At 37.4% G+C, this 24874-nt stretch overlaps 1 protein-coding gene across 3 annotated transcripts in view; it reads left to right on the plus strand.

Moving 5' to 3' along the window:
• The first annotated feature begins 404 nt into the window (after window positions 1–404).
• Window positions 405–24874, plus strand: part of RBM26 (RNA binding motif protein 26) — a 51062-nt gene continuing 26592 nt past the window's right edge. For 2 of the 3 annotated variants that reach the window (XM_032204007.1, XM_032204023.1), the window contains exons 1-11: window positions 405–605; window positions 13886–14004; window positions 14552–14688; window positions 15521–15609; window positions 16180–16391; window positions 17951–18211; window positions 19611–19850; window positions 21126–21293; window positions 21647–21787; window positions 22849–22960; window positions 23696–23855. In XM_032204007.1, the coding sequence (XP_032059898.1) occupies window positions 535–605; window positions 13886–14004; window positions 14552–14688; window positions 15521–15609; window positions 16180–16391; window positions 17951–18211; window positions 19611–19850; window positions 21126–21293; window positions 21647–21787; window positions 22849–22960; window positions 23696–23855 (1710 nt within the window). In that variant the 5' untranslated portion in view covers window positions 405–534. The remainder of the gene's footprint in view (window positions 606–13885; window positions 14005–14551; window positions 14689–15520; window positions 15610–16179; window positions 16392–17950; window positions 18212–19610; window positions 19851–21125; window positions 21294–21646; window positions 21788–22848; window positions 22961–23695; window positions 23856–24874) is intronic. The other variant, XM_032204015.1, reaches the window with a different exon arrangement.

A 24874-nucleotide genomic window follows, 5' to 3' on the forward strand; every position in this document is an offset into this window, starting at 1 on the left:
GGCCCCCCTCCCGTCCCCGCGCGCCGCCCAGCCCTCGCGAGACCCGCTCTCCTCGCGAGAGCGCCGCGCCGCCATCTTAGCTACTCGCTAGCTCGCTCGTTCCGCCTCGCTCTGCGGCTGAGGGGCGCGGGAGGGGCGGGGGGCGCGGCGCGGTCCGGGGCTCGTCGTGCCTGGCGGCCGCCTCCGAGGAAAAGCAGGAGGAGAAGGAGGAGGGAAGGGGAAGAAGAAAAAGAAAGGGAAGGGATCCGCGGGGCCGCGGCTGCCGGCGAAGGAGCGGGGAGCAGCCGCCGCCGCTCGGTTCCGCCCCCTTCGTGGCGCTGGGCCTCGGGCCCCCGCCGAACCGGGAGAGGCGGCCTCGGGAGCGGGCTCGGGCTCGGCCTCAGCCTCGGGGGGCCAGGGGGGAGGCGCGGCGGCAGCCGGGGTCCCGGCCGGGGGGACGGCACGGGCCCCGCCGCCGTCGTTGTTTGTCCGTGGTGGTGGTGCTGCTGCTGGTGCTGCTGCTGCCGGGGAGACGGGGGGCCCGGGCCGCTCTGGATGGTGGTTAAAATGATCATAGAAAACTTCGAGGCGCTGAAATCCTGGCTCAGCAAAACCTTGGAGCCCATGTGAGTAGCCGCGACCCTTCCCCTCGCTCTCCCTCGCCCCCCTCCTGCTCCTCTCCCCCCCCCTCCAAAATAAAATCCTCCTTTGGAGGAAAAAAAAAAAAAAAAAGGGGGGGGAGCCTCAGGGGAGGGGAGGGCACCCTGGGAGGTGTCCTCCTGCTGCCCCTCGTCCCCCTCCGTGGGGGCCCGGGGCTGTGCCGTGCCCCCGCTTCTCCCGGCACAGTCCTCGGCTGGGAGGTAGGTAGGCTAGGACCGTCTTCTTCTTCAGGATGCAGCTTCTCCCCCTAGCGACCACGTTCATCGGCAGCGCCCGTGCTGGCTCCCTTTGTAGCCCGGAGTAAGCGGGAGGTAACGCGTGTGCAGCCCGCGCAGCTCCCCCCGGAGAGGCCAGGGTAATGGCCACGGCCTGCCACCCTGTGCGGTGCCCTTCTCTGAGAGGGATCACGTCTGATACTACAGGCATTTTGCGTTTCTGGGGTCTGCCCCCCAATATTTTTCAGCCATCATTCGTGGTCGTTTTGAGTATTTGACACTCTGGCGTTTCCCTTGCTGTTGCATCAGTTCTGACGAGCTCTTGGGAGTAGGAGCCCCAGAGAATAATTTGCTTATTTGTGAGTACCTGCTGGGCCTCTGAGTATAACATCCACGTGAGTAATTAGGACTCTACTGCAAATAATCCGTGTAATACACACCTTCCTTCTCTGGATGGTGTTTTAATAGCATCAATACCTGAACTCAGTTTAAAAGGTTTCATCTTCTGGAAGTATAGTGCCTATAGATATTTGAGATCAAAACACGCTCTTGACTTACCATTACAAAACACAATTATAACAGAGCTATGTTAAGTTTCTAGAGCTTGATTTGAGTCAGTAGAACTAGAGCTTATAAGCTAATTCTGGTATTAACTTTTCTTCTGAGATGCGTGGCCCCTATGGGCTTTACTCTGACAGTAATGGATGGGGGGGAGGGAAAATTTGGTTTATGGCTTCCATAAACATTAGTTAAGTATCTGTATGTACACATACAATTTGTATGGCTCATGTTGAAATAACTTGAGTAAGGCGCAGGAACTAAAATTCTGGGGCACTTTCAGGAGAGCTTCACTTGGGCTTTTTGCAGGAAGGTGGTTCATTTTTCCATGGGACCTAATCCAAACAAAACTGAAATAGATGACTCTTGAGATTAATTTCAGTGGACTTTGAATTAGGCCTGCAATAAATTTCTCTGGGTGCATTTACACAAAACGGTCGACCCTTAAGACTGTGGTAAGATTTTTTTTATTGTTTTTCTTGTGAAGAAGGTGAATAACCTTCCTTTAGCCTAACTGTAAGGTGTTACTAAAACAAGAAAGCATACTTTGTTCTGTGGTAATGGATCCAGCTGATCTATTACCGTCATCATTCTTCAAATGCAGAATGTTCCTGATTACTAACTGAACGCTTTCTTGCAGGAATATTCTCTTAATGGTAATCAGCAGTTTGATATCAATATTAAGAACATGCTCTTTGAGAGGTTTGTAACAGGTAATATTTAACTTCAGAAAACCTCATAGTTTCCAAAGTAGGTGCTGGTAGTTTGAAATGTTGAATCTTGCATGCTTACTTCTCAAGAAGGCGCTGGGGATTGAGTTGTTAGCCACAAACAATTCATGAGCATTGTCAAATTCTGTGAAATCTGAAAATGGAATTCTGATGTTAACGTTTGCAGCAGGGCTTCAGTTGACTTCAAAATCCCTTTCTTGAGTAAATGTGTCAGGTTATTTTAATTTTGCAGATCCATGTCCAAATGAATTTAGTCTGCTTTTCTGTACTTGCATATTACACATCAGGAGCTGAAGTTTGTACTTCACTGGTTTATACATTTCCTATTTATAATCTTAAAAACTAACAAAAGTTTGTCAGATATTATTTAGTTAGAGATCAATGTAGTTCCTCCATCCTCTCTGCAGGCTCTGTTCATTAGTGGTGTATAGTTGTAATTTCTTATCCTGGTAACAAGCCCAGGTAGGTTGTTTGATGTTCCTCTGTTTGTCTGAGTATTGATCTGCTGTCTGCTAGTAACAGCAGTTAAACAGTGAAATCAGGATTTTCAGGTTTTGAGATCAGTTTTTCAGGCACGTTTTTCTCTTAAATTAAATGTAACGCGTGAGCAGTTCAAGTGTGGTTCCCATGCTGGAAAATATGTTGTGGGGTAGGGAATTTGCTGACATGGAGGATGTTGAGTTCTCTAAATTTTTAATTTTGGGAGGAAAAAAACGGCAGGAACTGATAAACTCAGCTGTCACTCAGTTTTGTGCAGTGTCCTATATAACTGCATTATCCCATTAAACCCTGGATTTAGCAGAGAAGTATTGTCTTTTCCTAGCAGTCAAATACTCTTGGAGATGCTTCTGATCTCAGGTATCTGAAATGTATACCTACAGCCGTAGCTTCTGGCCATATGAAAATTTTAGTATGCATTTACTTCTTTGGAAGTGTCAGTTCAGTACTAGTACAATAAGGCCCTAAGTGCTGGGCACCTGGTGGTTTTACCGTAGTTTGAAAATATTTTTTTTCTTTTCCTTTTAATGAAACAAAAGTGACAGATGTTCAACCTTGTGGCTCTTTCAGAAACCTTTAGCTGCAAGATAGGCAACTGGATTTCCTAACTACACTAAGAAATATATCACCATATCAGATCTTTATGGAGCTGTTTTCTTGGTGGTTGCAAGGGGAGAAATGTTCTTAAGAAGAAAACAATTTTATAGACAACTTTGTATATAACTTAACCCAAAGGCTGTAACAGAGATGTTTCTGAAGTGTATATTCCAGAACTAGAAAATGTCAAAATCCATAATGGTTGTTTCCTTTCATCAGAAAGTTTTACCTTTAAAATGTTAAAATGAATTAGCAGGAACAACAGCTTTTAAGTATCATGAAACCAGTGTTGTATATATTTGTATAGACTGGGCCTTTTTGGTTGTTGGGTTACTCTCGTATGGGGCCTTTAGGGAATACTGTTTATAGACAAGAAAGCTTGGGAGAGGGGGATGACAGAGGGTTTAGTTCGGGGATTTTTTGTTTGTACTTTTCTCTCTTTCTCTCCACCTCTCCCTCCCATTTCTCTCTCTCTGGTAAACTTTCTGGACTTCTCTAATGCCTGCATCAAAGCCTCGGTGACCCTCCGTACAAACACTCCTGTCAGGAGGGCAGAAACTGCAAGTGCTGTTGTGCTCAACTTGAGGGTTGGTAGTTCTCTAGTAAGTAACTTTGTACAGTTCTCCAAAGCAGAGGTTGCTTTTGTCATTTGGGGAATAACTTTGAAAAGCTGACTTTGGTGCCTAGAGAATCACAAAATGTGCATGCAGCCATGATTGCTACATGTGTGTGAATGTAGTACCAGTGTAAACAAAGTACCAGGAGTACTTCTGTGCCGTAGGTGCTCTGTGTTTGGCTGGAGCCATCTAGTATGCTTCGCTGAGGCCAGCTCTGTAAAGAAGGTAGTTGTGTCAACAGCCGTCTTTGTTTCTTGCAGGTTGTAGTGTGCTTAAGTTTCTATTGTTATATAACTTCTTGTCCATGGTATGGCTCCTGTAGAGTGTTTGAAGGTAATTGTAAACTTGGAATATAACCTCATGCCTGTCACCTCTAATTTCTGTGCTAGCAAAGTCTTTGCTGAGCCGTATCTATTGTGATGGATTTCTTTTCTGCAAGTGCATTCCAGATCCTATATAAACTGTGTATATATTCTTGCAAGGATGTCAGGATCTGGCTTGGCAGAGTCCCATGTAGGCAGGTCTTCTACATTTTTTTCTTTAATTAGAGTTTTAAAAAAATTTCTGTCCAAATGCTGCACTCTGTTTTGCCTTATAAGACATGGTAACGTTCTCCCCCTTGCCCTAATTCTTCACAGTGAAAAATTTTCTTATTTTTAATTACTTTGTGTAAAATACATTTAATTAAAATCTTTTGCTGGCCCATTGTGTTTTAGGTAAAAGTTGATTAAGGTTCCCATATCTATTTTTCGTCTTTATTATATTTACATTTCTGAGGTCTGTTCACTTACTGAGTCAGACTTGCAAGAAAGATGGCAAAAATGTAAAACATTGTTTATGTGATATTTAAGCATACCTCATTAAAATTGGAAGCTTTTTTTGCATCATTTAATTCTATAAATGATCATTGCATTGTAACTACTTTAACAGAGGGAATAAAATCCAAATTGTTAAAGAATATTTTATTTGTTACTGGAATATTTTATGGAAAACAAGCTGGTATTCAGCTGTGGCTTCACTATTCTATTTGTTTGCCATGTTTTTCAACCTTTCTCTGTTAAATCTTCATATTTTTTGTGCATTTGTATCATTTCTTAATTATTGACTACTGGTTAGTTCTGTTCACCCACTAACTTCAGGAAAGTGGTGAATAAAGGAGGTTGATCAATGGTATAAGAAATAAATACTGAAAGAAGTCAAAATGCAAAACCTCAGCGTTCCTTTCCTTATACGTGTTGCTTACCATCCAGCTGGTAATACCCGTCAGCCCATCAGGAGTCTTCACTTTAATTTCCCAAGAAATTTCCTAAGAAGTTCAAAAGCAGTGTATGTTTATCTTAACTTCCTCTGCTAACACTTTACATTAAAGTATTTATAACTATTGTAAGTCACAAACACTCAGCATTGTAGCATTTTTACTGCTGGTTATTCTGATGCATCTGTTTGAACTCTCGTTGGCACCCCTGGCTCACGGAGAGCTGTCGTATTTGGAGCTGAACCTTCCTAACCTCTGATGCTGATGGGGTTATGCTTATTTCAAAAGGTACTGTGATAGAATGACAATATCAGTATTATAAGATGAGAAAATTATTCTTGTTACATCAAACTTCTGATTTTCATTCATTACCAGCAAAATAGAATCCCTTGGATGCCTTTCAGGCTCTGGAGATACAGCAATGATTTTTGCTTTCAACATTGAACACGTGTTGGATGACCAGCAAGCTGGTGGCTGTTCTGCCTCTTGAAAGCTCTTTTGAGTCCTGAGGTGGCTTTTTAAGCTGTTGGTTGCAGGTTGCACCTGTATGAACTTGTAAGATTAGGCTATTGTAACTTCAAACTGTTGTAATGACATCAGTAACTTGTGTAAGAGCGTCGGAGGCTGTTGCATTCCTGAAGTATATCAATGCTTGTAAAGAGTTACCGAAAGTGAGCATTACGAGAGTTGTCCTTCCCATATACTGCACTGTGTCAAGATAAAATTCAGACCTTGCTGAATGTGTCTGTCATTCAGTTTAATTTTTGAGTTCTGCAGCTTTCTACAGATTGTGGAATATACTATCTTATGTGGTAGCAACACAACCAAATGGTACAGCTGCCTGTGTTAGACTTGCTGCTTTGTCCAGTGAGCAGCATACTAATTTTTCTGCACACATTCAGCCGTGTAAATACAAAGCATGTCTCTCAGCCCTCAAACATAGCCATGCCCACCTTGGTTAATGTCAAGGACTGAACAGTATCCTAGAGAAGTATAAATATTAATCTTTAGGCAACAAAACTAGACCATGGAGTTTAGGTTGTGAATTCTGAGGATTAGAGTGAGACAAATAACATGCAGCTACATGCTCTTTTCTCTTCAGAAAGACCATTCACTGCCTGGAGGATTTCAGGCATGCTTTTGTGGTTATAATTTGTTGTGGTAGTTGAAACTAGTTCCTTAACAAATTTAAGGACTTGCACTATCTTTTTGTACATTAATTTAAAGGTACATTTATTTAAAAAAGAATTAACAAAAAACTCATGTAGTTTCTTTTACCTCTTAAAAAAATAGTTGGGTGTGCACAAGCTGTCTCCAAAGTTAGCTTAGTTAAATTCAGATTGAGGTTCTTGGCATTAGATTGAAGGAAAGCAATGAAAAAGATTGGAAATGACTGACCAGCATTTGGGTTACAAGGAGACTTGATGGAAGTTTCCGCTCTATCCTTGTTCCTCTCCATCCACCAAACATTTTTTTTTTGCCCCCAAGTTGAGTAATAATTCATTTTGTGAAAACTGTCAGTTTACAACAGTTTCGGTTTGGGATTTCTTCCCCCCCCCCCCCCCCCCCCCCACAGTAAAATGGTTTAGTGCCCTATAGTTCAACACTTCTTAGGTATGTTTCCCTTTAGGAGTTTGCATGGAAGGACCAAGTATTGTCATCAGAGGGTAGACACTGAAATACTAAACTTCCCTTCATAGGAAAGGTGTGAAAAGCTGCCAAAAATTCACTTTCTATGCAATGATTAATCTGTTGTTCATTAACTGTAAAATGTAAACCAGTTTGTTTTGCCATGCCTGTTAGATTTTTAACAAAATAAAGGATTTTTCTCTCACTAAAATGATTTTTAAAGTATTTACTGAAACACCGTAGTGCCAGGTCTGCACCAAATTTTGTGGCTATTACGTACAGGAAAAAAAATTACACTTTTGAAGTTGCATCTCAGACTGGCTTTGTGGTTTATTGAGAACTGACTTAAATGATAAATTGCAACATGAAGAACTTTATAGCACTGCAAATGTGGTGTGTGTGTCTTGAGAGGAGGAAAATGTCTGATTTTTAGATATTTCAGACCTTTCCTAAAGCAAACTGCTTACAATTTTAAAACGCTTCAGCTTGGTATATACGTAGGATACCAAGAATATGCATCTCTACTTCCCCCATGCTTTGTTGTATTGGAAGGCATTTGTTATGTTAAAGGTTAAAGTAATTGGAAGTGATGTCCAGTGCATCGTTATAAGTCCAGTCTTGTTCAGGGCACTGAACTATCACGATTACGGATTCACAAATAACGTAGCACACCCTCAGTCTAGTCACGTCCCACGGCCACGCTTAAAGAGTTTGGTCGTGTTCAATGAGACCTACCATGGCTAGATTAATGACTAGTGCAATTTATTAAAGCAGCAGGTACACACACAGGTTCTTTGGATTGCCAGTGATAAATTCACTGTCTGCAAAGCACATGCAAATACCTAAAGTAACACTGCCTGGCTACAAATGTGTTAAAGGATGGAAAGCGACTACAGAGATTTCTAAGTTTCCTGGGGGCACTTGGCATAAGCAAGTGCTTGAATCTTGCCCAAAGGTGTCCCGGGGGGGGGGCTGAGCCTGTCAACGACCAATCCCGGAAATCAGAAGGTGTCTTCCCTTACACGATGGTATCTTCTGTAACACCCTCTCTCCCTTAACATAATTTATATAGTTTTCAATCTTTTAGGTGGAGTTTAAGTGACTCTAGTTATATATAACTAAGGCCTGAAATTTTCTCACTTTGCTTTTAAAGATATAGACTAGAAAAGTTTAAAACAGTCTCAGTGAGGTGTGGCCACCTTTGGAGGCAGGTAGCCTCTGGGATGGAGGTCTGTTTTGGCATTATGATGAGAAGTTCACCAGAAGGACAGCATTTTGTCAAAAACATCGCAGGCTGTTGGCCCAGGGTAGGAGGTATGCAGCTATTGGTTCCGATGTACCTTCAAGTTCCCATTTTATCACAGAGCCTGGCTGCAGTGTCTCCACTCCACCCTCTATACAGTTCCTCTTAGAGCCAGCACACCAAATTTTTCTAGTATGGCCAACACTTAAGGATGGAGGCCTAGGGAATGTTTAGGTCGTGCAGCTACACCCCACTCTGGAAGCATCTTCACTGCTCTACCTTTTCTTTAAAATGTGAATATCAGTTTAATTTCTAAATCAACTCTGGCAATTATTCCACAACATCATATGGGGAAATCAGATTGGAGTAGGACAGGTAACATTAATAAGATACTTCAATATGTGAAATATTCATATACGTTCTCATCAACCTCATAACTATCATTTTATTGTTCTTGACTCTTCTTACCACTTCTCAGTTCCTTGCATTTTTTTCTCCTCATGTTTTAAGAACTTATCACTTGAGTGGCGTTTGTTGTTTTTGTTTTCCCTTCAGTTGATGCAAGAATTGTAACAGGAGTCCTAGTGGCCTTACGTACAGTATTTGGGATCTCTCTCTTGGTGGAGAGTTCAGGGCCCTGTAGGGGAGACATACCTGAAGTTCTCAATTGATAGTTGGATACTGAGCCCAACAGAGACTTTCAGATCTGTCTTCGTCTTATATTTAAAATACTCAAACAGAATGTTGTATCTTTGAGTTTATATGTATTTGCTGATCTTTAAACATGTTCACAGGCACCAACCTGGTAAAACGTGTCCTTAGCATACTGCAGGCAAAGTTTGGTTTTGTTCACTCTTAAAACTTGGAAGATACTTACTGTGTTTCCATTCAGTGTCTTAGAAAATGATTCTTTTGCAATATTTATGTACAAAGTTATTTTGCTGGTTTAGCTTATCTGCCTTGTGGAATTGCTTTTAGCTATTTTGCCAAAGTCTTTTCAAGTCAGTATAAACTTTGCTGTTGGTAAGAGGTTTTGTGTATACAGCTACACCAGTGAAACTTCTTGGCAAACAACTTCTGAATGTATTTCACACCCACTGAATTTTTAGATTAATTTGGTTTGATGCTTGTAATTGAATGTGTTTATGAAAATTAAAGTGGGTTCTCAATGTATTTAGCATTCTGTATTTTAAAATATGTAAATCTGAATATTGGAAGCTGATGGGTTGAATGGTGCTTAAAGAATTGAGATGTATTAAAATTTACTTTACTTTGAAATTAAAAATAAATTAGAAGAGGAAAAAAGATGGTGCAGAGAAGTGCAATCCTCAAAGCATTGGTTACTTACATCTTTTTATGGGTTAAAAATGCTTTTACATCTTCAGTTTTCCTCTTCTGCTTTTTCTTTATTTGAAATGGTGAATTGAAATAATCCCTGCAAAAGCAGATGAGATTGGAAGCAATGGATTTTCAAAGAAGCACCTTGAATTTTTCCTTGAGTTTTGTTGTAGTTACCAGCTCTTGCTCCTGCATTTGAGCAGAGTATTTGATTGGCCATTACTTTCCTTTTTGACGCTTTTCTCCAGTGGTTAGCAGTTGGAAGTATCCAGATCATTCCCTGAAGAACATGTAGAGCTCTAGCAAGAGTATTTTTCCATCTCTGCCTGTATGTGAAATAGTGTTTATTAAAGCAGGATTTCCAGAGTAATTTCCCTTGTCTAGCATAGAGCAGTAGACACACCATTTTTGACTAATATAGTACAAACCCTGTAAAGAAAGCAATACTAGAAGTAAAAACATTTAGCATTTCTGGTTAAGATCATATATCTAGTAAGTGGGCGAAAGAAAATGTGGTGTAGTGTTTAATTGTAGCAGGCATTGGAATGTTCTTCTAAAGTGAAAATTGGTTCAGATGATTATGCCAACTGTTTTTTGCTTACTTGATTAAAAAAAAAAATAGAAATCTATGCGATTATCGAGGCATGTAGCACTGCCCTACAAAATCTTGAAGGAATGTAGATAGAGGATTTAAAGTTGAGAAATGTTCTTTTACACATTTAAATGCATTTTAATGTTTTTTTCAAGTAACCAAATTTTAGCATAAGAATGAATTTAAATCTAAATTTAACATATTTTTAATGCATATATTTATTTCTGTTTAGGTCTGTGGTATAAGCTAAGGATTCAAACCTGTATTGAACAATTGAAAGTATATTATTCAGTAAATGCTATAATTGAAATATAAATTGATATTGAATTCTGAAATGGTGCTTAAGCTATTTGAAATGCATAGGTGGTAGCCTCATTTTTCTAATTTTTCTAAATAGTCGATTAAGGATGTTCTTCACACTATTATTGATCTTTTTAACCTGCAAGAAGACAACATGCTATATACAGTGTGAAGAATCCTTGTGCTACACTGTATTTTGCTGTTGTCTCAGTGTGGGGGCCTGTTTTCTTCAGAGTGACATCGCTTAATAAACCATTGTCAAGTATAAGAGTATAAAATACAAGTCAGGCTCACAAAGTGTGATAAAGCTAGCTCAATATGCATGAAACATCCATGTGCGCACAGCAGAGATACTGCAAGTATATTGCCTATTATTCACAGGCAAAGGCTCATATTCTGTAAGAGTGTAGTGTTAAACTAGAGAACGTAAGGACTTGGGTACCAGCAAGCCCTCCATCAAAAACCCAGTAGATTCTGACTGAAGTTAGTGGAGGATGGAGAGTTTATACACGATATGTCAGAATCATCTCAGAGTGAAAAAATAGATGTGAAGCAGCCCTCCCCCAAACAAAAACATGAAAGGTAATATCCAGAACTCAAATAGCTGTAAAGAGCAGAAAATGTCAGGGTGACCTCCTGGATTCACAGTTCGGTAAATTTAAACATCTTTTGTAACACAATGAGGCCTCTTGTTGCTCTCTTCTGCCACTTACGTTGCTAGCAGTTTGATTTTTCCATCATCTTAAGAAAACAACATTATACAAGACTCCAGAAACCAGTGAAAGATCATACTAAAAACTCATTAAATATATCTGGATGCTAGTACAGAAACAAGCATGGTCTTCATGACAATGTGGAGAAAACCAATCATTTTTTCTTTGGTTTTCTTTTTTTTTTAGCTTTGAACTAATAGAAGTAGTAGCTTCTCTTTCAAGTCACATCAAGAAAGAAGTCAGCTTCTCAGCATAATTTGCAGTTTAATATAAAAAGTAGAAAAAAATCGCAAAATCATTCTGCTAGTTGACAAAAACATTTTTGCCATCTCAACTGCACTGTACATTATATTCCTTATCACTTAATTGGCGGTGATTCAAAATAATTCATCCGTTTTAGTACTTCCTGAAAAAAATAAAATTTGTTGAGTAGCCAAAGTATGTAGTTTTAACTTGAAAACGTGTAAGTTCTTCCTGTTGTGTACAGCGGAATTTCTTCAGTTACATATTGTATGGTGATAACAGAGTTCACTAAATTTGTTTTGCATCTTTCATGTGTGGTAGTATCACATATGGAATGATAAATGCAAAGACAGTGCCACAGGAGAATGAGGTTCTGTCTTCTGGAAATGAAAAGCACATTTATGTACGTTTTTATTGAGGATGTTTCCTTGGAGTTGAGTGGATGGAATGAAATTCTGAGATCGTTGTTGGATAGATAATAGCCTTGGAGGATGGGGGAGAAAAGCACTAATTGTTATTTTTAAACTGCTGTGTGCTATGTTTTAAAGTTTTTGGAATCTAGATGGCTTTCCAGTCAAGGTTTTATATTTTCTGCTCTGCTTATGAGAGGAAGAAAAAAAATTAAAGTAAATTTAATACTTAATATCTTATAGTTGCTACTGTAGTAGCTGGAGAATTAAATAAAATAAACTGCAGTAGCTAACATTAGACATCAGTGGGTTTTTACTTTCTAGGCCGTTTTTTTTTTTCCCACTAAATAGTTTTGTGTGCATTCGTGTGTCATCTAAATGATTTGTAGCACATTTGTAACTGATATCTGACTTTGTATTATTGTATAAAAACAAATAGGGGAAATTGAAATTTCAAAAAAAAAAAAAAGATTGTAGTGTTTTATCTGAGTTTTATGAAGTATTGAAAGGTGGAGAAGAAGAAATTTAAGGATTATTACGTGAAAATTGTTCCCTCCTACCCAAATGATTTTCCTCTTGTGACTGTGGATATACAGTATGAAAATGGCACAGTGTTTTTTTGAAGCATGATTCAGCTTTAAACTGGGAGAAGAATGCAAAGCTTCTGTGGTGACATTAAAGTCGGATTAAGGAACAATTGAATATTAATTTTGCAAATTCAACCGTTGAGAAGTGGAGAAATGCTAGAATTCTGGCCTCATGGGGGCTGTACAAGATGACACCCCTTATTGCAGCCAACATGCCTCATGGCACATGTTGACCCAGGCCTCCAGGTAGTCTGGTGAAATGATGTGCTCGGTGCTAGCAGTGGATCAGCAGTAGTCATGCAGTTCTGCTGTTCTCAACCTGTAAGGCTCTGTGCCTGTTTTCAAGATGTCTTTGTGCCTGGGCAGCGTTTTCTTGCTGGGTAAAAGAATTGTTAAATCTGAGCAGGGGCAAACCGATGTGGTAGTTGGAAGACAAAGGTTCTGGAAGAATTTTTGAGTGTGTGCAGTTTTTTTCTTTGATTAACAGTATGCATCTGCATTTTGTTGCTTTAGTGTGTGTTCTTCTGGAGTTTAGGCCGATTGTGAACTCCCATCTCCTGTATCTATGAGTAATGCAGGCTAACACAGAAAATTGTGCTATGTTCCCTAGCAGCTCAGGTTGCTTTTACAGCATGAAGTTCTGTTATTACCTTCTTTCTGGAGGATGCTGAGTTACGTTTGAAGCTTTGACCTTTAACTTCAGAGTACTCCATGCTGGGCCCAGGATATCCAGGGGATCTCCTAAGGATGGATATATGCTGACAGATCTGCTTTCTTTGCTTAGTGGATATGTTTGTGCAGAGGATGTTGGGTGCAGTGCAAGAGAGAGCTTCTTTGGGAAAATGAATTAAGTAGCATGATTTTGTGAAGGATTTGTTTCCAGCATCTAAAATATGTGTCAGTTAAATTAACAACATTCAGACTTTTAATTAAGATTCAGTGTTGAAATTTCATGAGTTTTAACGTGGAAGAGACTTGGAGTTGCTGTTCTGTTCAGTCACTGTGGACATAATTTGCTGTAGCAGTCAGTATTCGTGTGACACTCACATTCAGAGCAACTCCCTGACCATACTTTAATATTACTTGTTTTGCAGTTATTTTTGATAGGGAGAATGTACAGTTAGGACACATCAGTGCAAGTGTCTTTCTTCTTCTGTTTTTTTTAAAACACCATTATTAACTTTGCTCATAAGCCAAACAAGCTAGCTGTCTGCATCACATCACTAGCATCCAAGTGTCAAATTTTCCCTGTTTTTTTTTTTTTTTTTTTAATATATATATTATCACTCACTCCTAATGTATCACTTAATTCATTTATAATTCTATAGACAGACTTTTTCTCCACCAGTCACTCAGTGTTACAGAGGTTTCACAGATTCCATAATTGAGAAATTATGGAAGTATTTGTTGTAGTTTTTGTATTTTTAAGACCGTTGAGCAGTTGAAGCTGTTTCACTCTAAATTGATCTTTCTAGTTTGTTCTAAAGTACTCTGGAATATTGTTTGGAAATGTCACTTGTAGAGAATCATCTCTCTGAAGAAAAATGTGATGCTTGTGATTTTTCATATCTGGACTGAGTCTTAGAAAATACCCATGGGTGTCTTTCAATTACTTTGCTAGGAAAGGTTTGGGCCCTCTATATGATACAGGTCATACCAGTTACAGACATTCACTTCTGTAATTTAATGGATTCTGTGTTTTATGTGTTCTCAATTTCAGATGCGATGCAGATCCATCTGCCCTAGCTAAATATGTTCTGGCTTTGGTAAAGAAGGATAAAAGTGAGAAGGAACTGAAGGCATTGTGTGTTGATCAGTTGGATGTATTTCTTCAAAAAGGTATAGTATTTAGCTATTAAGCCTGAGTGAAAGTTTGCCTGGTTAAATTTAAGCAATCTTTTAATGTAGAATCCTGTGTTTATCTCTTTATAAGCTTTACTACTTGGAATTACGTAATTCTATTTGCATAAATAGATACATATGTTTTAAACAGGTGTATAGCACAATATGTAAGCTTTATTAAGTATGTTTTCTGTCTACTGGTATTCCTGAAAGAAAATTGAAGATGGTAAGAATTATTACCTGAATTAAAAGCAGCGAAGCTTTGTATATATTCCAAAAGTATTATTCCAGATAGTTGATTAAAAGACATTAAAAACTCAGGGATTGGAAGCCTTTATTAAATATTGTCGTTACTGACATTTCTTGACTCTGTAAAGCTCCTTCTAAAATACAAAGCATAAAAGAAGAGTATTAAAAAACATGCTAAAGTGCTATTCACTGTTTCAACTTTCTGGTGTTTTTTTTTTTTTTTTTTTTCTAAAACCTAATATTAACTGAAGTTTTGAATGTTGGATATTTATTTTCATACTTCCTTTACTTTTAGAAACTCAGATATTTGTGGAAAAATTGTTTGATGCTGTGAATACAAAAAGCTATCTACCTCCACCAGAGCAACCATCGTCAGGAAGCTTGAAAGTAGAGTTCTTTCAGCACCAGGAAAAAGAAACAAAAAAAGAAGAGGTAAGGACTGAGTATGTATGTCTTTAAATGTATGTCTTCCCTTATTCCCGCAGTTTACTTATTTCATCATGTTTATTTGTTTATTAATAGTAGTCCCAAATCTTGAATGACAGCTTTAAAATGTCAAAAAGTTTTTCTCTTTAATGTTGAGTACTGCTGCACAGTTTTTTGTAACATAATTTCATAGGTAAACCACAGTGGTTCTACTAGGCAAATGGAAATAAAGTTCCTGAGTATCGTGGGAAGTATGATACAACCTGCCTTAGTTTTTTGCTCAGGAGGGTGCTCTAATTATGTTGCACTTCAAATTTTCCCTTCCTAATGGCAGCTGTCATTCCTCGAGGTGCTCGATCCTTACCCTGGTACTGGTAATTCTGGTCGGTTCTACAAGCCAGAAAAGAGTAGGTTTGGCACTTTCCAACAGCAGCTTACGTTTGGTTGTATGAGCATGATCTGAACCTGCTAACCTGTTGATGAGGAAAAGACCTTATTGTACCAGTTGTTGAACATTCATGTCCCTGCAGATCTGTTGCTTCACCTCAATATGGAAACATCTACCTGTATTAAAAGCTAATGTATTTTCAGTGCAGCATAGTAAGGGTTTCTTTTGCTACTTTATTTTCTGGCAACCACTGCTCTGAATGTTCTCAGAAATTAAATACTTAATATGTTACAAAGAATCCCTCATTGCATTAGAAGTAAAAATCTTGTTTTGGTTCAGTTGTTACTGCTGACTTCGTTCAGCATTTGAGATTTTTGTTTATTTGGATGTGCAGAAGTCTTCAGTACAGTATACTCATGTTTTGGTCTAACGTATGTATTTAATATTCAGATAGTTAAAGAGGAAGAACGAGAGAAAAAGTTTTCTAGAAGGCTAAATCACAGCCCTCCTCAGTCAAGTTCTCGCTACAGAGATACCAGGTAATAAAATTTGCTTGATCTCTTGTATCAATAATCAGATGGATTTGGATTTTTATATGTTTATAGTGCTACTCAATTAAATATTTATTTTCCTTATAGTCACCTATAGTCACCTAAAAGTAAGACCTTTTGCTTTTATGCAAAAGCAGTTAAAATGTGAGTATACAAGTGACTGTGTAAACTATCTCTAAGTTGTGTACAACTATTACATTTGACTTTTATATTTGTTTTTTTTAATGCTAATTTATATTACAACACTTACTGTTCACTACTGAGATTGAATAGAGGTAATTTGAATTTAGAAGATGTTTGTTCAATAACCCTTATCTTTTTGTTATCTCCAACTGGCGGAAGGTGTATTTTGGGGCAGAAACAATACTTTACAATTTAAAAGATTCCTGGATGATAAAAGGAAAATTCATAAACTAAACAAAAGCATTTTCATAGTCTATTGAGAAGAAAGGAAGGACCATAGTTAAATTCATTTTTTATCTTTTATCTTGATTAACGTTGCCATTTTTTGAGATTTTTAATTCTTGTAAGTAACAACCACCAAAATTGCATGTTTAGAAGCCGCGATGAAAGGAAGAAAGATGAACGTTCTCGGAAGAGAGATTATGACCGAAATCCTCCCAGAAGAGATTCCTATAGGGATCGATACAACAGAAGAAGAGGGAGAAGTCGGAGCTACAGCAGGAGTCGAAGTAGAAGTTGGAGTAAAGAGAGATTGCGGGACAGGGATCGAGACCGGAGCAGAAGCAGGAGCAGAACACGAAGCAGAGGTACCAACAGTTGGTCTCTAAAATACGGTGAATGTTACTTACAAAATGTAGACATTAGATTTAAACAGTCTCTTCAAGGTCTACCAAATTTTCCATTACTGTTATTGTTTCTTTGTTCAATTTTAGTTTGGTTCTCTGTGGAAATGAGGCTTATGTGATTATTTTTTCAGTTCTTGTTTTCCCCTCTTTCCCACCATTCTTCTCTAATACCTTTGGCTGTGTTGGCTGCTTCTAAACAATGTTGTAAGAGAGGAAGAAAAATCTGAGTTAATTGCATTTCATTAAGTTTTGAGAAACTCGGAATCTTGTTTGGGAATATACAGAAATTAATACCTATCTACAGAGGTAGGATTGGCAGAAATTACCTGTTTGGCAGTAAACTGTCAAAGAGAACAGTAGAGCTCTGTGCTCTTTTTGTGTTGGCCCCTCCTTTGGGTAGGAGCTGAAATTACTGTGGTAAGTATGTGCATTTGCACACACTGCTGCAGGACTTAGGATTTCAATATGGTAGTTTTGCTCTTCAAATTAGGCTTCTTCAGAAACAAAGCTGTTTTGTTTCACCTAAAAAGAATGCTTTTCCCTCTGCAGTTATTGATAAATTGAAAAAGAGCACTGGCAGTCATTTTATAATCTTGTTATCTTGACTTAAAGAATACAGAGGTAAAAATAATCTAGTTTAGATCTCCTGTTTATTATTTCTGTGGAGAATGGGTCTTGACAACGTGGCCTTACAAGTGGGAGCGCAAAGGTCCTGAAAAGCAAGCAGATATTTTTCCAAACAATTTAGGAGTGATTAAATTCAATAGCATGCAGCAGTTTAACTAAAACACTGCAATGTGATTAAATCTTAATTTAAGGAATATTTTACAGCTATTACAATGATAGTATTTTACAGATAGAAAAAGTTTCTACTGTAAGATACTAAGGACTGAGGGAGAAGCCTGTTTTACCCATACTTGTATGCCATTTTTAAGACATTTTTATTAATGTTTCGTTAACGTAATGTTGTTCGAGTCTACCAATTTATCTCATGACAGAACTCTTCTGTCGTAATCTGGATGCTTACTGTTTAATTGGTGGTGGTGCTAGCAAATTAAGAGAACAGTTTGTATGTATTCAGAATAAAAAATCATGCTGCTGCTGTATATGGCCAGGAGCATTCCTCACTTGTCAAGTGTTACTTCTCCAATGATGGCAAAGCTTTGTGTTTGATCAAATCTATGCAATTGGGTGCAGATAAAATGAAGATAAACAGCATGAAAATACAACAATAACAGTGTTTTGAAATGTTAAAATTACATAAGTATTATCTTGATAGTGTTGCCAGTGTTTTCATTTGGCGGTGTTTTTTTTTTTTTATTTTTTTCTTGGATGTCGTTTTCCTTTATTCAGGATAACTTGACATACGACATTCTTAGAATAGATGGATCACTACAGAAGATCTACTCCTCTGGAAGGGTTTCTATTGTATTACGGGTATAGTTGTTGCTGAAATACCCCAGTAGTTACTTACACGGATACTTACACAGTTGTGGTGTTTTGTGTTTTTTTTCTTCCAGAAAGGGATTTGGGAAAGCCGAAATATGATATGGATAGAACAGACCCATTAGAGAACAATTATACTCCAGTTTCTTCTGTGACAAACATTTCATCTGGCCACTATCCTGTCCCTACACTGAGCAGCACTATTACAGTTATTGCTCCTGCTCATCATGGAAATAACACTACTGAAAGCTGGTCAGAGTTCCATGAAGAGCAGCTGGACCACAACTCCTATGGAAGACCTCCGCTGCCAAAGAAACGCTGTAGGGATTATGATGGTAAGTCTGTATTTTTTTAAATTCCTTCCTGCGGCAGTGATAGACATCTTTCTGGAAAGATTAAGGTCATTTTCTTGTTCTTCCATAATAATGTGCTTTTCTTCTGTAACACAATTACTGAATGTAAATGTATCCCATTTTTTGATCCACCTGCATTTTAGATGTCTTTATTAGTGTCTATACAGGTTTTTTTAGTTACTAGTTTAGATATATATATATATATATATATAAATAGTATATTTGTTCTACAAAAATTCTAGTGGACTTTTTCCCAATTTTCTTGTTTTACTACTTGGCTTGAAGAAGACATATTTAATTGTTTTGACCATAATTATGACCTTATTGTCTTTGCCATTTTTTTGCTTTTATTCCATCCTATCTAAGAGAGATTATTTTTTAATTAGAAGGGTCTAGAGCTGCAACTTCTCAGATTTGCCCGTTTTTACGGAACAGGTATTTCTTAAAATTGAGTGGGTTTTGTGCTTATTTATATGCACAAACTGTTGTTTTGATTGTCTTATGCTGAAATCAGTGGAAGAGGCTGTTGCTGTTTGCCGTAATGTAACTAAGTCTAGACAGTAAACTTGTTAAATCAACAGAATTTAATTTCCTCCTAAAGTTGTTTTTTTTTTTTTTTTGTTTGTTTGTTTTTTTTTTTTTTTTCCTGAGGCTTTCTTCTGCTGTATACCACAATGAGTCGAAGATCTAGGACAGTTTATATTCAGGACTCTCTTTAGAATAATAACATTTTTAAAAAGAGGATGGGAGACTAAAGTCTCAGGTGTTGACAGAATTATACTAATAAATAATAGTTTTGCAGGTATAAGTATCAGGACTGTCAGGTACAATTGTGAAAGTGTAGTTGTTTGGAAATTTTCTTCCAGTGCAAGCTGAGCTGTAGAGTGTTTTGTCACAGTTTTCTAGTTCTATAGAATTTTTAGAAAGGAAAATGGATGCGGGGGCAAGTAAGTAAACTTTTGAAGTAAAAACTCCAGGTGGAATGCTGGAACTTGGTATCTTTGAAAGTTCATCTCACATAGCATTTATTTCCAGTTTGTGGTTATGAAGCAAATGGAACTGTGTTGGAAAACTATGACATAGCTATTCTTACGTCTTTACTTTTTGTTGATATATTTCTGGCTATCACTAAAATACCTCTGTAGATATCTCTTGCAGTTGCTTCTCTTATGACTGTGTATTTTGAATTTATAAGCTCATTTCTCTCTTTAGTGGCTAGCTAGTTCCAAAATACTGTTCTTCCTATCTTCACTTAAATATTTTCTAGTTGACTTTCAGAGGGATTTTTATTTTTCTGTATTCTGTAACTTTTCCTGAAGAAGAGTTAATACATACAGCCCTCGAATACTAACAGTGATTCTTTTTGTATTTGATGTTTCAGAAAAGGGTTTCTGTATGAGAGGAGACATGTGCCCTTTTGATCATGGAAGCGATCCAGTAGTGGTAGAAGATGTGAATCTTCCTGGCATTCTGCCTTTTCCAGCACAACCCCCTGTTGTCGAAGGACCACCTCCTCCTGGACTTCCTCCCCCTCCACCAATTCTGAGTCCTCCTCCTGTTAACCTTAGACCTCCAGTACCGCCACCAGGCCCCTTGCCACCTAGCCTTCCACCTGTAACAGGTAGTTAAGATTAAAAAACATTTCTGGATAGAAAGAAATCAATGTTACTTCTATACAGTACAAAAAGTGTAAGAAAGCTAACTATATTATAAAAAAATATATTGTACTGTGTTTTCAAAGTTAGGTTGGCATAGCTTACCCCAAAATGATCTTTGTTTTAATGGTAATTGTTGCAGTGTCAATTGTAAAATTTGCATATAAAATGTGAATCTTGAATATGAAATTATACTTGAAATAATTGTGTTTAAGGAAAATCATGGAATGGTATGGCAAAACCCAACTCCTTGGATTTACTAGGAGAAGCTTCATGAAAATGACTACTGCTAGATGCTAGAGAAGAAGGGAAAACCCTAAAGCGACAGACACTTGGCATTTCATTTGTAATACTAAAATTAATACGAATTCATGACCACATCAAATCTACACCTGAAAATGTCATTTGTGATTAATTTTGAAACCTAAACTTGTAAAGCAACAATGAAAAATTGCCAGTTTGCTTACTCTTTCATTGGAAAGATGCATGCATTAAAAATGACTTCATGAAGACTTCTGTCCTCACTCCCACTTTTAAAATAGCAATTTATTAATCAGATGCCTGATGTGGTCTAAAAACTGCCTGGTGTGTTAGTTCGATGTGACTAATCCTTTTTTTATTAAGTTAAATGCCCCACTTGGTAAAATTACTGAAAAGTAATTGGTGTTTAATATTGCTTGAAATTTTCTTAAACTTTTCATTTCCAGTTAGCAGTATCTTTAAGTAAGAACTGAATTTATTTATTTCACTTAGCATAGATAGTACCTGTCTTGCTGGGGTGATCAGTTCTGCTTCAGGTAGTATTTCCAGATGTGTCTGGGAAGTCCAGATACGTGATTTTGCAGAATGTGTTTTTACCAGTGATTAATTTGAAGGCCAGGTTTTGACTGTTCAGCTTTGGAAGTGTCACATTACCTTTTGCTTAAATAAATAAGAAAGCTCAATTTTAGGAAAGAACCCTTTGACTTTCCACTTGAGTAATGTGTTTTTCTTTGTGTGTTTGTATTAAAAAACAAATGTTCATTACTGTCGTCACAGAATATTTTTGTTACAGTATCTTTTAAAAGGTGAAGATAAGTACTGGCTTAGTGGTGAAATTTTGGCTTATTGATACACATTATTTAGAAAAATGTTAAACCGTTCAAACATTTGTCTCTATAATCTAAGTTTTGAGCCATTTGCCAGAGGGGATGCTTGTTTAGTGGATAATATGTGAATACATTGTTCTTTGTTTTTGACAGGACCACCCCCTCCTCTTCCTCCATTGCAGCCTGCTGGCATGGATGCTCCCCCAAATTCAGCAACTAGCTCAGTTCCTACTGTTGTTACAACGGGTATTCATCACCAGCCGCCTCCTGCTCCACCCTCTCTTTTTACAGCAGGTGTAGTACTGAGGCTTTGCCCACAAGGTTTGCTAAATAGAATAACATTGATTCATACTGTACTGTACTTTTTAGAGATTATAATTTAGTAGTTTGGGAGAATAAATGTGTATCACTTAGACTGTGACAATAATTTTTGGTTGTTTTTTTACAATTTAGTTCAAGACAGAAGTAAAATTTGCATGTAAAAAGTAAATCTTGACCGTGGAATAATATTTGCATTGTTATATTTGTAAGCAAAAACATAGCACGGCAGTTCTATAGTTGTTATACAACAGACTGTTCCATTGTAACTGTCTTTTTAATAGATGAAATATAATATTTGCAATCTTGGTTTTTAACTGCAATTTATTTTAATTAGACAATTTGTTTTTTACTAGAAACGTATGACACAGATGGCTACAATCCAGAAGCTCCAAGTATAACAAACACTTCAAGACCTATGTATAGACACAGAGTACATGCCCAAAGACCAAATTTGATAGGACTCACATCAGGTGATATGGATTTGCCACCCAGAGGTATGCTCTCAAAGCTATATTTACTTCGTTTAGCTTCATTTCTTACATCAATGTAAACTGAGAAACTTTTCAGAGAATGTAATACTGGAGATCGTTGAATTTTTGAAAATCTTTTGGCATTAAAAGTTTTATTGAGCAGGGAATTATGTTTATTCTTCATCTGTTTGTGTATTTTTGCAGGTAAAACGAAATCTTTTACCAGAAAATTCTACAAATTATGCACTTTGGTGCAGTAACTGATCACTTTATGCATCTCCCATATAGAAATAGTTGATGTTTTTCTAGCAATCTTAGAGGTGGTTTTTTTTGTTTTTTTTTGTTTTTTTTTTCCTATGGAGAGGAGACAGTCATTTTTATCTTGTATCACACTGTTACACGGAAGGAATCTTAACCTCATAGTTCCCGTAGCCCTGAGAAGTAGCAGTATACAAAATGAGAAGAGAAATAAAAATAGTTGTTTGTTTTTTTTGACTGTGGGTTTACTTGAATTGGTACGTAGCTGCATTTAATCTTATGTTTTTGCTGATGTGTTTTCCATAAGGAGTATGTTTCTGTTCTTCAGCAGTATGATTCTGTTCTTCAACAAGAGACAGTGCCTTCCCTTCCTCCCCTCTGTCTTGCTCCTGGGTGTCAGTGCTCTGGAGCACCATACCTTTCCTATCATTAGCATTTTTGTGTGTGCCATTTAATGGTACAATGGAAGTGTTAGCAAAAATGGTGTGAACTTCAGAATATTCCATGTGACTTTGTGAATGAATGAGTGTAGTCACTTGGAGGCAGAAGCCTTCTGTCACACTTCTTTTGTTTTCCTTTTGTATGATGTTACTGTGACAAAATGAAAGCTATTAGGTGTTTTTATTGATCACAGCATTTGTTGATAGTTAAGATTAAGCAGAGAAGTCTGCATTCAAAATTTGATCCAGTTTGATTGAAGAAGGTGGTCATTTCAGAATAAACAGTTATATTTTTAAGTGCAAATTCCTTGTGAGCAGAATAATGTGTTGCAGTCAAATGCACAGAAAATGCAAAAATTAACATAGAACTTTTTCATCTGTTTACAGAAAAACCTCCTAATAAAAGCAGTATGAGAATAGTGGTAGATGCTGAATCCAGGAAAAGAACAATTGGTGCAGGGGATGGTGGAGTTCCTACAAAGAAGACTTGGTTTGACAAGTGAGTGATCATTAACACAAGGTTGGCTTAAAGGTTGCAGTTCAGTTGAGCTCTTTTCTCTGATCTGAGAAGTATATAAATTGCAAGCAAGTTAAAGTATGACTAAGCTGACTGTATTGAAATAAAGCATAATATAGAGGTGACTCAAAGGCTGTATTAGAGATAGCTAGAGTTGCTTTGGATGATACTGTGATCCAGTCATGGAAAGCTGAAATTAACTAAGAAACAATGACCTGCATTGTGATACTTATTAGGGTTGACTGGATTAGTTTTTAATTTTATTGTCACCAGTTTTGATCCAGTTGCCAGTTGTGTTACTGGCATAAAATGTGGAGTGTGTTGCTTAGTGTCCGGATATACCTGGGGTGACAAAAAGTTGGAAGGGATTTTAAGACACTACTGGGACTGCTTTGAAATAGTAGGTACTTGAGATGTTGGTGGGGTGATTAAGTTGAGAACTTTTTCTACACAAGCAGATTGTTTTAGAGATTTATGCTCTGTCAGTTATCTTAGAGATTTATGCTTTGAGGTATGGTGAGAGTATGGGTGGGTGAAACTGTAGGTATGGTGCCTGTGTGTCACACTCCTCTTCAACACTTCCCTAAAAATGTATGCTTTTTTTTTTTTGTCTGCCAATCTTTCTGTGTGATACACACAATCCTGTCTGTGAGAATAAAATTTAACTTTGTTTGCTAGCTTGCTATGGATTTCTGGCTTGTTTTTCATTTGTTGCAGGCAAAATTTTAACAGAACAAACAGTCCAGGTTTCCAGAAGAAAATGCAATTTGGAAATGAAAATACAAAACTTGAATTGAGGAAAGTTCCACCAGAACTTAACAATATCAGCAAACTTAATGAGCACTTCAGTAAATTTGGAAACTTAGTCAACTTGCAGGTAAGACATAACAAAGAGAAGGCAAGTAGGTTTTGGCTTAATACTGGAGGTAATTACTAAAAGAATGTGACGTGCCTTGCAATTGGTTTCCTGAAACTCCTCTTACTGTTTTCCTAACCTGTTTCTTAAACATGATCCCTTATTTTCAATTAAATTGTTTGAAGAAGCAGAAATTCAATGTTTCAGTCCTTGATTAGATTTTGTAAAAAATAGATGAGATTTTTCAATAATTTATTTAAAACATTTAAAATTGTTGATTTTTTTTTTTTCTTCTGACCTTTCCACATCTCTGGATCTTGTGTTATAAACCCTCTGTTTTTTTTGAGGTGAATTGTAAATACAGAAAATTGTTTCTCATCTAGAAAACAGTCCCCATTTATATGATTACTTACCAGTTCCGTAATAGTGGTGGTTTATCCCTTACGCTTACTTCCTAGTACATCTGAGTGACCCACTTTTTTAAAAACAGTTATTTATAAACTGAAATAAGCAAACAATTAGAGAAAGGTACAAAAGAGATGCAAAGAGCTAAGTTAAACTAAGTTAAGCTCGATTGATGTATTACATATTGAAGGCTGTGTGCAATGTCAATATTTCGTACCTAGCATCTAAGTTACTCAGCCTGATTTTTCATCGTGTTTCATTATCAGCAACAAAAAATTCCAGATACTAGTGTTTTCATGTATGCTTTCCTGTTTGCCCTGGGAGATGGAATGAAGAGATGTTATGGAGTATTTCTTGTGCACTGACACAGTAGAGAATGAATGTTCTGTTGCCATCTAAACAGTGAGGGAATTGAGATTTATCTTAATTGCTCTTAAATGTTTCTTAAGCCATTAAGAAAGGAGTGAGAAGAGGGGGAGAGACATGACAGGACAGAGATTATAAACTGTGTTTATCTTCCAAAAGGTGTAATTTTGTTCTTTGAAGATTTCTAAGATAACATGTTCGTATCCAAAGGAGGAAAACCAAAATGAACTTTGTTATTTAGCTCTGATATTAGATAGGGAATTTATTAA

This window comes from Aythya fuligula, chromosome 1, assembly GCF_009819795.1.
Source record: "Aythya fuligula isolate bAytFul2 chromosome 1, bAytFul2.pri, whole genome shotgun sequence".
Lineage (NCBI taxonomy): Eukaryota > Metazoa > Chordata > Aves > Anseriformes > Anatidae > Aythya > Aythya fuligula.